The sequence below is a fragment of the Salmo salar genome, chromosome 14 (assembly GCF_965601325.2).
Source record: "Salmo salar chromosome 14, fSalSal1, whole genome shotgun sequence".
Lineage (NCBI taxonomy): Eukaryota > Metazoa > Chordata > Actinopteri > Salmoniformes > Salmonidae > Salmo > Salmo salar.
Window position 1 is genome coordinate 99,563,598 of NC_138304.1, and position 12,500 is coordinate 99,576,097.

The 12,500-nt window shown below is 45.5% G+C and overlaps 2 protein-coding genes across 3 annotated transcripts in view; one reads left to right on the forward strand and one right to left on the reverse strand.

Annotated features, from left to right (window-relative positions):
* Positions 1 to 2,336, forward strand: part of LOC106570596 (SLIT-ROBO Rho GTPase-activating protein 3) — a 30,038-nt gene extending 27,702 nt beyond the window's left edge. The window contains exons 22-23 of one of the 2 annotated variants that reach the window (XM_082961334.1): positions 1 to 33; positions 527 to 663. The exon at positions 1 to 33 is cut by the window's left edge and continues 52 nt beyond it. In XM_082961334.1, coding sequence (XP_082817460.1) covers positions 1 to 33; positions 527 to 529 — 36 coding nt within the window. In that variant the 3' untranslated portion in view covers positions 530 to 663. Of the gene's footprint in view, positions 34 to 518 lie in introns of both variants that reach the window. The other variant, XM_045695018.2, reaches the window with a different exon arrangement.
* Positions 2,337 to 2,437: 101 nt separating this feature from the next.
* LOC106570597 (uncharacterized) overlaps positions 2,438 to 12,500 on the reverse strand; it is a gene marked incomplete at its 5' end in the record, with an annotated part of 10,763 nt that continues 700 nt past the window's right edge. Inside the window, 4 exons of the mRNA XM_082961422.1 lie at positions 2,438 to 3,803; positions 6,465 to 6,632; positions 7,084 to 7,216; positions 10,940 to 12,500. The exon at positions 10,940 to 12,500 is cut by the window's right edge and continues 35 nt beyond it. Of these exons, the coding sequence (XP_082817548.1) occupies positions 3,343 to 3,803; positions 6,465 to 6,632; positions 7,084 to 7,216; positions 10,940 to 12,500 (2,323 nt within the window). The remainder of the gene's footprint in view (positions 3,804 to 6,464; positions 6,633 to 7,083; positions 7,217 to 10,939) is intronic.

Here is a 12,500-nt window from a genome sequence, read left to right on the forward strand (position 1 = left end):
AGACAGACAGATGGAGGATATATTGACAGACCGGTACGTGGAGAATAAGTTATTTTTGGGGATGCGCCATGGAGACTGCTGAAATGAAATACATTTAAAGAAATGTATTGCAGATAGTTCATTTGAAGCATTGCAGATGTGCAGGTGTTTCATTTGGAGATAGGTGGGGCTGGATACTGTAGGTCTGAGGCCACTCAAACATCTCTTCCTTCCCCTCTCTCTCTCTTCCTTCCCCTCTCTCTTCCTTCCCTCTCTCTCTCTTCCTTCCCTCTCTCTCTCTCTCTCTCTCTTCCTTCCCTCTCTCTCTCTCCCTTCCCCCTCTCTCTCCCTTCCCCCTCTCTCTCCCTTCCCCCTCTCTCTCCCTTCCCCCTCTCTCTCCCTTCCCCCTCTCTCTTCCTTCCCCCTCTCTCTCCCTTCCCCCTCTCTCTCCCTTCCCCCTCTCTCTCCCTTCCCCCTCTCTCTTCCTTCCCCCTCTCTCTCCCTTCCCCCTCTCTCTCCCTTCCCCCTCTCTCTTTCAGGACATCAGTAAACAGATGAACTCTGTCTTCAAGGAGCTTCTCTCTCGCCAGCCGCCCCTGCAGCCTGCTACCCATGCCCCTCCCTCCTCTCTCCCTTCCTCTTCCTCCTCTTCCTCCCTCTCCTCCTCTCTCCCAGGGGGCAGGAAGGTGGGGTTTAGCTTCAGGGGGCGGGCTCTCTTTAGACCAGCGGACCAATAGAAGGACAGAAGTGACCTGATAATGATGATTTATTTTTCTGACGCGTCTGTGTGTGATGACGTTAGTATGTGATGATGACTGTGTGTGATGACGTTAGTATGTGATGATGACTGTGTGTGATGACGTTAGTATGTGATGATGACTGTGTGTGATGACGTTAGTATGTGATGATGACTGTGTGTGATGACGTTAGTATGTGATGATGACTGTGTGTGATGACATTAGTATGTGATGATGACTGTGTGTGATGACATTAGTATGTGATGATGACTGTGTGTGATGACGTTAGTATGTGATGATGACTGTGTGTGATGACATTAGTATGTGATGATGACTGTGTGTGATGACGTTAGTATGTGATGATGACTGTGTGTGATGACATTAGTATGTGATGATGACTGTGTGTGATGACATTAGTATGTGATGATGACTGTGTGTGATGACGTTAGTATGTGATGATGACTGTGTGTGATGACGTTAGTATGTGATGATGACTGTGTGTGATGACGTTAGTATGTGATGATGACTGTGTGTGATGACGTTAGTATGTGATGATGACTGTGTGTGATGACATTAGTATGTGATGATGACTGTGTGTGATGACATTAGTATGTGATGATGACTGTGTGTGATGACGTTAGTATGTGATGATGACTGTGTGTGATGACGTTAGTATGTGATGATGACTGTGTGTGATGACGTTAGTATGTGATGATGACTGTGTGTGATGACATTAGTATGTGATGATGACTGTGTGTGATGACGTTAGTATGTGATGATGACTGTGTGTGATGACGTTAGTATGTGATGATGACTGTGTGTGATGACGTTAGTATGTGATGATGACTGTGTGTGATGACATTAGTATGTGATGATGACTGTGTGTGATGACGTTAGTATGTGATGATGACTGTGTGTGATGACGTTAGTATGTGATGATGACTGTGTGTGATGACGTTAGTATGTGATGATGACTGTGTGTGATGACGTTAGTATGTGATGATGACTGTGTGTGATGACGTTAGTATGTGATGATGACTGTGTGTGATGACATTAGTATGTGATGATGACTGTGTGTGATGACGTTAGTATGTGATATTGCTTGTCTTTAAACCTGTCTCAGTGCTGTCTATCTCTAATAGAACAAGGATGGGTTTGGTTTCCAACAACTCAGGCCTTGGTAACTTACATATTTTTGTGATCAATTGTTTTTAAACTTGATATACAATAATTGAAAACACTTAGTAAGGGTATAAAACATACTTTTCAATTACAATACTCAAAACTGGGTCCAACAGCATATCCAAGATGGCCTCCAATCCAGATCCTTGGATGCTGGTTAAAATGTGAAAATGTTTATTTCGCTCCTCCCACTAACTCTATGGTCTGAGGGGCTTTGTCCACTCGAGTCATATTTCTATGGATGCAACCCTCCTCCCTCTTTCCCCGACCAGTGTTTCCTAAACTCAGTCCTGGGGCCCCCCATGGGTGCACGTTTTGGTTTGTTGTCCTAACACTACACATCTGATTCAAATCATCAAAGCTTGATGATGAGTTGGTTATTTGAATCAGCTGTGTAGCGCATAAACCAAAACGGATGGGGGGGGCAGGACCGGGGGGATGGGGGGACCGGGGGGGATGGGGGGATGGGGGGGGGCAGGACTGGGAGGGATGGGGGGACCGGGGGGGATGGGGGGGCAGGACCGGGGGGACCGGGGGGATGGGGGGGACCGAGTTTGGGAAACACTGCTCTAATGCACTGTTGATGATGTCACTGTATTAAAATACTTCTGTGTTAAACCAATGACAAATAAATAATAGATTCTGATTGGCTGTCGTCTTGTTATTGTCATATAGCACGTCAGTTCAAAGTAAGTTTAGATATTTATTACTAGTGTGTGTGTACTACACGGTGTCAGAAAAAAAACATTTATTGAAAGTATTAAGTTATCTGCTGAACTAAATACTACAACCTACATCTAAATACTACAACCTACCATCTAAATACTACAACCTACCATCTAAATACTACAACCCACCATCTACATCTAAATACTACAACCCACCATCTACATCTAAATACTACAACCTACCATCTAAATACTACAATCTACCATCTACATCTAAATACTACAACCTACCATCTACATCTAAATACTACAATCTGCCATCTAAATACTACAATCTGCCATCTAAATACTACAATCTGCCATCTAAATACTACAACCTACCATCTACATCTAAATACTACAACCTACCATCTAAATACTACAATCTGCCATCTACATCTAAATACTACAACCTACCATCTAAATACTACAATCTGCCATCTACATCTAAATACTACAACCTACCATCTAAATACTACAATCTGCCATCTATGTATATAGTTGAAGAGGAACTGAACATCAGTGTATGACAATGGGGGGCATTCTGTACAGAATATCAGATCTTTACAAGTCCTGGAGGAGAGGTGTTTAAAGTATTAGGAACCCCATCAATCAGGAGGCTGGGTTGAGGGGAAGTGGGGCTGGGGAGATTTGGAGGGGTGCTGCTACTGGGGGGGGTGGTACACTGCTGGAACGGTGGGGCGGGGTGCTGCTGGTGTTTGGTGGACTGGGACACGCTATTTGGTGGACTGAGACAGGGTGTTTGGTGGGCTGAGATAGGGTGGGTGTTTGGTGGGCTGAGACAGGGTGGGTGTTTGGAGGGAGGTGGGTGAAAGGAGGGGATTGGATGTGGGCTGGGGGGATTGGATGTGGGGTTTGAGGGGTGCTCTTGCTGGAGCAGACGACTGGTTGATTGGGGCTGTCGATGAGTTGAGTTGGGTTGATGATTTTGATGCTCTCTGTAGTGATCTGTGCTGCTCTTTACTGGGTTGTGCTGGTCGGTACTGGTCTGTACTGGTTTTTACTGGTCTGTACTGGTTTGTACTGGTCTGTAGTGGTTTGTACTGGTCTGTACTGGTTTTTACTGGTCTGTACTGGTCTGTAGTGGTTTGAATCCAGGGATGCTTCAGAGTCTGCACTGCTGTCAGTCTCTCTGTTGGATTCACCTGTAGCAAGGCTTTCACCAGACCTTGTGCTGCTACACACACATATACGCACAGACACACACACACAGACACACACACACATATACGCACAGACACACACACACACAGACACACACACACACATATACGCACAGACACACACACACACAGACACACACACACACATATACGCACAGACACACACACACAGACACACACACACATATACGCACAGACACACACACACACACACACACACACACACACACACACACACACACACACACAGACACAGACACAGACACAGACACACACACAGACACACACACACACACACACACACACACACACACACACACACACACACACACACACACACACACACACACAGATATACGCACAGACACACATACACACAGACACACACACACAGACACACACACACACATATACGCACAGACACACACACACACAGACACACATACACATATACGCACAGACACACACACACAGACACACACACACACATATACGCACAGACACACACACACAGACACACACACACATATACGCACAGACACACACACACAGACACACACACACACATATACGCACAGACACACACACACAGACACACACACACATATACGCACAGACACACACACACAGACACACACACACATATACGCACAGACACACACACACAGACACACACACACACATATACGCACAGACACACACACACACATATACGCACAGACACACACACACAGACACACACACACATATACGCACAGACACACACACACAGACACACACACACATATACGCACAGACACACACACACACACAGACACACACACACATATACGCACAGACACACACACACACAGACACACACATATACGCACAGACACACACACACATATACGCACAGACACACACACACAGACACACATACACATATACGCACAGACACACACACACACACACACACACACACATATACGCACAGACACACACACACACAGACACACACACACATATACGCACAGACACACACACACAGACACACACACACAGACACACACATACACGGTCAGAGAGGGTAAAATATGTGTGAGCATGAGTGTGTATAAATGTGCCTACAAGCTTTTGTGTGTATGCGTGCATATACAGTACCAGTCAAAAGTTTGGACACACCTACTCATTCAAGGGGTTTTCTTTATTTTTACTATTTTCTACATTGTAGAATAATAATGACATCAACACTATGAAATAAAGTAACCAAAAAGTGTTAAACAAATCAAAATATATTTGAGATTTGAGATTCTTCAAAGTAGCCACCCTTTGCCTTGATGACAGCTTTGCACACTCTTGGCATTCTCTCAACCAGCTTCACCTGGAATGCTTTTCCAACAGTCTTGAATGAGTTCCCACATATGCTGAGCACTTGTTGGCTGCTTTTCCTTCTAACTCATCCCAAACCATCTCAATTGGGTTGAGGTTGGGTGATTGTGGTGGCCAGGTCATCTGATGCAGTACTCCATCACTCTCCTTCTTGATCAAATAGCCCTTACACAGCCTGGAGGTGTGTTAGGTCATTGTCCTGTTGAAAAACAAATGATAGTCCCAATAAGAAAAAAACAGATGGGATCGCTTATCGCTGCAGAATGCTGTGGTAGCCATGCTGGTTAAGTGTGCCTTGAATTCTAAATAAATCACTGACAGTGTCACCAGCAAAGCACCCCCACACCATAACGCCTCCTCCTCCATGCTTCACGGTGGGAACCACACATGCGGAGATCATCCAAAAATCTCCAATGTGGACTCATCAGACCAAAGGACAGATTTCTACCGGTCTAATGTCCATTGGTCGTGTTTCTTGGCCCAAGCAAGTCTCTTCTTATTGGTGCAATTGGACCATGAAGGCCTGATTCACGCAGTCTCCTCTGGACAGTTGATGTTGAGATGTGTCTGTTACTTGAACTCTGTGAAGCATTTATTTGGGCTGCAATTTCTGAGGCTGGTAACTGTAATAAACTTTAGAGTGCAGCAGAGGTAACTCTGGGTCTTCCTTTCCTGTGGCGGTCCTCATGAGAGCCAGTTTCATCATAGCGCTTGATGGTTTTTGCGACTGCACTTGAAGAAACTTTCCAAGTTCTTGACATTTTCCGGATTGACTGATCTTCATGTCTTAAAGTAATGATGGACTGTCGTTTCTCTTTGCTTAATTGAGCTGTTCTTGCCATAGTATGGACTTGGTATTTTACCAAATAGGGCTATTTTCTGTATACCACCCCTACCTTGTCACAACACAACTGATTGGTTCAAATGCATTAAGAAGGAAAGAAATTCCAAAAATTCACTTTTAACAAGGCACACCTGTTAATTGAAATGCATTCCAGGTGACTACCTCATGAAGCTGGTTGAGAGAATGCCAAGAGTGTGCAAAGCTGTCATCAAGGCAAAGGGTGGCTACTTTGAAGAATATCAAATATAAAATATATTTTGATTTGTTGAACACTTTTTGGTTACTACATGATTCCATATGTATTATTTCATAGTTTATGTCTTTGTTATTATTCTACAATGTAGAAAATAGTAAAAATAAAGGAAAAACCCTTGAATGAGTAGGTGTGTCCAAACTTTTGACTGGTACTGTATGTGTGTGTAAGTGTGTGCTTATGTCTATACATATGTGTGTGTCTCACCGTCAGATATGTGATCCCAGTAAGGGGCCAGGAAGGTAAGGTGTCCCTCTCTGATCAGCTGGAACAGCTCCTCTTGGTCTCTGTCTCTTCTCCGGAACGGAGGGAACCCACAGAGCAGGATGTAGACTATCACCCCCAACGCCCACAGGTCTACCGGCAGACCATACCCTGCAGAGAGAGAGGTAGAGGGATGGAGAGAGAGAGAGAGAGAGAGAGAGGTAGAGGGATGGAGAGAGAGAGAGGTAGAGGGATGGAGAGAGAGAGAGAGAGGTAGAGGGATGGAGAGAGAGAGAGGTAGATGGATGGAGAGAGAGGTAGAGGGATGGAGAGAGAGAGAGGTAGAGGGATGGAGAGAGAGAGAGAGGTAGAGGGATGAGAGAGAGAGAGATGTAGAGGGATGGAGAGAGAGAGAGAGAGAGGTAGAGGGATGGAGAAAGGTAGAGGGATGGAGAGAGAGAGAGGGGTAGAGGGATGGAGAGAGAGAGAGGGGTAGAGGGATGGAGAGAGAGGTAGAGGGATGGAGAGAGAGAGGTGAACAGAGACAAAGATTGTGATAGAGGTAAGTAATTGATAGAGAAATTAAGTGACAGATAAAGTATAAAGGGACAGATGTAGTCACCTGTCTCTGAGAGGATCTCCGGGGCGACATAGGTGGGTGTTCCACACACAGTGAAGATGGGTTCTGTTACAACCATGGCCAGTCCAAAATCACCCAGCTTCAACCTACTGACCCTATCATTACTGTACTCCACCTAGAGAGAGATACCATCATTACTGTACTCCACCTAGAGAGAGATACCATCATTACTGTACTCCACCTAGAGAGAGAGATACCATCATTACAGTACTCCACCTAGAGAGAGAGAGATACCATCATTACTGTACTCCACCTAGAGAGAGATACCATCATTACTGTACTCCACCTAGAGAGAGAGAGATACCATCATTACTGTACTCCACCTAGAGAGAGAGAGATACCATCATTACTGTACTCCACCTAGAGAGAGAGAGATACCATCATTACTGTACTCCACCTAGAGAGAGAGAGATACCATCATTACTGTACTCCACCTAGAGAGAGAGAGACCATCATTACTGTACTCCACCTAGAGAGAGAGAGACCATCATTACTGTACTCCACCTAGAGAGAGATACCATCATTACTGTACTCCACCTAGAGAGAGAGAGATACCATCATTACTGTACTCCACCTAGAGAGAGAGAGATACCATCATTACTGTACTCCACCTAGAGAGAGAGAGATACCATCATTACTGTACTCCACCTAGAGAGAGAGAGATACCATCATTACTGTACTCCACCTAGAGAGAGAGAGATACCATCATTACTGTACTCCACCTAGAGAGAGAGAGATACCATCATTACTGTACTCCACCTAGAGAGAGAGAGATACCATCATTACTGTACTCCACCTAGAGAGAGAGAGATACCATCATTACTGTACTCCACCTAGAGAGAGAGAGATACCATCATTACTGTACTCCACCTAGAGAGAGAGAGATACCATCATTACTGTACTCCACATAGAGAGAGATACCATCATTACTGTACTCCACCTAGAGAGAGAGAGAGATACCATCATTACAGTACTCCACCTAGAGAGAGAGAGAGATACCATCATTACTGTACTCCACCTAGAGAGAGAGAGATACCATCATTACAGTACTCCACCTAGAGAGAGAGAGAGAGATACCATCATTACTGTACTCCACCTAGAGAGAGAGAGATACCATCATTACTGTACTCCACCTAGAGAGAGAGAGATACCATCATTACTGTACTCCACCTAGAGAGAGAGAGATACCATCATTACTGTACTCCACCTAGAGAGAGAGAGATACCATCATTACTGTACTCCACCTAGAGAGAGAGAGATACCATCATTACTGTACTCCACCTAGAGAGAGAGAGATACCATCATTACTGTACTCCACCTAGAGAGAGAGAGATACCATCATTACTGTACTCCACCTAGAGAGAGAGAGATACCATCATTACTGTACTCCACCTAGAGAGAGAGAGATACCATCATTACTGTACTCCACCTAGAGAGAGAGAGATACCATCATTACTGTACTCCACCTAGAGAGAGAGAGATACCATCATTACTGTACTCCACCTAGAGAGAGAGAGATACCATCATTACTGTACTCCACCTAGAGAGAGAGAGATACCATCATTACTGTACTCCACCTTGAAGAGAGAGAGAGAGGGAGAGATACCATCATTACTGTACTCCACCTTGAAGAGAGAGAGAGAGAGAGAGATACCATCACCACTGTACTCCACCTTGAAGAGAGAGAGAGAGAGAGAGAGATACCATCACTACTGTACTCCACCTTGAAGAGAGCGAGAGAGAGAGATACCATCACTACTGTACTCCACCTTGAAGAGAGAGAGAGAGAGAGAGATACCATCATTACTGTACTCCACCTTGAAGAGAGAGAGAGAGAGAGAGATACCATCACTACTGTCATGACGTTGGCCTGTTGTTGAGGTTTATGACCCCCATAAATACCTTTCCTCTCTCTCTCTACTCTACAGAGTGACTCTTGGAAAGCCCTTTGTTAACATAGAGAGTCTGAAAACATGAAAAGGGTCGGGACCAGAACCAGATTTCGGTAGTCCAAATACGCGTTGGTAGTTAATGAATCTGATGTCAGATCAGATCTGAGACATTAGGACTGATGACAGGACGACATGAACTGGACCTGGGAAAGTCTACACCCTCTAGTTATCAGATTCACATGGAATTGTTGTGCAATTTAAATATGAAACTATTTGTGAAAAGATGAAATGTAATTTTAGCTTCTAAATGAGAGAATTGGTTTTCATAAGTGAACTTGGCTCGATTCAGTGGCCCCGCCCAAGTGAACAGACATTGGTTGTGAACTATGAAACACGGCCTTTACGAAAGTTTTACATTTGTGTTCCCGAGGACGTGAGGACGACGGTCCAGACGTTAAAAGGGCTCATATCAAACTACAGAACTAAGCCAACTTCAGCGTGAGCTTAAAGTACGGCAACTTGGTATGAACTTTGAACTTTTATTCACTAAAGAAGTGATACCTCCTAGCCGTTGAGTGAGCAGCAGCAGCTGTAAACGTGGGCTAGGAAATGACGGACAAAGTATCTCTTCTACCAAACACACGACGGTACTACAACGTATCCGTTCTACCACAAGACATATTCTTCAAAGGACAAGGGAGATCTCTGTTGGGCAACACGGCCCTCCATCTACGACCAACCTATTGAAGCACCGCTCAGAGTAAATATTTCTTGCATTTTCCATTTCCATAATGGGCGGTTATTTAGAATGCATAAGATTCTGTACTTACGATAGCAGAGCTTCACAAGGTCCGATCAGAGACCCTTATTCCTTTGTTTCTCAGTCTTCCCGCGCTTTCATTCAAAACCCAACCCCCCTTTCTTTGTGTAACCAGCTGTCATATCGGTTCCGTCCGCTAGGGACGTTTTCTTTTATGACATAATTAGTAATCAATGTATGACACATCCTGTGTATGTGTAATTCTGTGTGATTGTTTAGGTATTTAGTAAATAAATAATTCAACCAAATTTTGTATTGCTGATTCAACTTGTTAGCCAGGGTTCGTGAAGATAACCAAGAATTCTATGACTTCAGATGAGACTGAATAAGGTGACAATTAAGAACTGACTGCTATTGATATAAAATATTACCAGGTCTTTAAGAGTTTATTCGGAAGATAACAGCTCTATAAACATTATTTCGTGGTGCCCCGACTTTCTAGTTAATTACATTTATATGATTAGTTCAATATGGTAATATTAATTACAGAGAAATTATTTTATAGAATAGCATGTCATATCACTTAATCCGGCATAGCAAAGACATAACACTACTGTACTCCACCTGGAAGAGAGAGAGAGAGATACCATCACTACTGTACTCCACCTGGAAGAGAGAGAGAGAGATACCATCACTAATGTACTCCACCTGGAAGAGAGAGAGAGAGAGAGAGAGAGAGATACCATCACTACTGTACTCCACCTGGAAGAGAGAGAGAGAGAGAGAGATACCATCACTAATGTACTCCACCTGGAAGAAAGAGAGAGATACCATCACTACTGTACTCCACCTGGAAGAGAGAGAGAGATACCATCACTAATGTACTCCACCTGGAAGAGAGAGAGAGAGAGAGAGAGAGATACCATCACTACTGTACTCCACCTGGAAGAGAGAGAGAGATACCATCACTAATGTACTCCACCTGGAAGAGAGAGAGAGAGAGAGAGAGAGATACCATCACTACTGTACTCCACCTGGAAGAGAGAGAGATACCATCACTAATGTACTCCACCTGGAAGAGAGAGAGATACCATCACTAATGTACTCCACCTGGAAGAGAGAGAGAGATGCCATCACTAATGTACTCCACCTATTCATTTACCTATTCACACACACACTGCCTCACCAGTAGGTTTTCAGGTTTCAGGTCTCTGTGTACTATGGTCTTGCTGTGAATGTATCTCAGAGCTTCACTGACATCACACACCATCTGCCCCGCCTCCTCTTCCGGAAACTTCCCACGCTCTGCAATCGCCTCGAACAGGTCGCCCCCGGTAACCATCTCCATGACAAGATAGGAATGTGTGTGTGTGTGGTGGTGTGTGAAGAGGCGCACCACGCGGGGATGTGACAAGCTACCCAGAATGCTCAGCTCGTTCTGCATCATGTGCTCTCGGCCAATCAGCTTTGAGCGCTCCACAATCTTTACAGCGAAGGCTTCCCCGTTGTTGCGCCGACGACACTCGCGCACAACAGCAAAGTTTCCGTCTCCGACCGTGCGGCCGATGTCATAGTAACACTCAATATCCGACAGAGTGACATCACTATTGTCAGACGGGAGGTCAAAGATAGTTTCCTGTTTAGTCCCAGCCTCTTCCTGTTTAGAATCTGAGGAGCAATGTTCTGATTGGCTGAGGGACTCCTCCTCAATCCTACAGATTGATCCAGTGTGGCACCGGGCAGGACCGACGTGAGGTTTCTCTACTTCCTGGTCATTTGGTCTGTTTCCTGTTTGCTTCCTGGTTACGGGAGGAAGTGGAGCCCTCCCTGCTCTCTGACTGGGTCGATCAGAGAGCTTACAGTTCCTGCTGCGTGGAGGAGAGGGTGTGTCTATCTCCTCTTCCTGGGTAAGTGGACCTATCGGTGAGGATAGTCTCCCTCTAGTTCCGCTTTTCACTCTGACCCTCTGAAGATGATTGGGGGGGTGAGAGGGGTGTGTGGAGTTTCGTTTAGAATGTGTGTTAGGGTGTGTATGTGTGTGTGCATCCGTGTCCAGGTGTGTGTGAGTAGGGTGTATGGACTGTCTGGTTGGGTTGTTGTGTATGAAGTGCCTGTTTGGGTGTGTATTGGGGTGTGTCCGTGTGTTTGGGTGTGTATTGGAGTGTGTCAGTGTGTTTGGGTGTTTAAGCCTGTGTGTGTCTGCTTTGTGATGTGTGTGTCTGTCCAGGTTGCGTCCTTGTGTAAGTGTATCTCCGTTTGTCAGTGTGTCCGTGTCGAGGTGCGAGTGTGTGTCCGTCCCTTCGCTGTATCCGCTGTCGGCCTTGGTAGCTTCATCAGGTGAAGGGCGTAACCTCCTCTCCCAGGCCCGGAGCGCATCGTTGCAGTAACAGCTCCTCCAGGGCCTCCTCGACGCTCCGGAGCTCAGAGACTTTCCCAACGCCAGGAACGCCGCTTCGCCACGGAAGAAATCACACACACCCCGCACCTGTAGGGAGAGGCGGGTTAGACACACCTGTAGGGAGAGGCGGGTTAGACACACCTGTAGGGAGAGGCGGGTTAGACACACCTGTAGGGAGAGGCGGGTTAGACACACCTGTAGGGAGAGGCGGGTTAGACACACCTGTAGGGAGAGGCGGGTTAGACACACCTGTAGGGAGAGGCGAGTTAGACACACCTGTAGGGAGAGGCGGGTTAGACACACCTGTAGGGAGAGGCGGGTTAGACACACCTGTAGGGAGAGGCGGGTT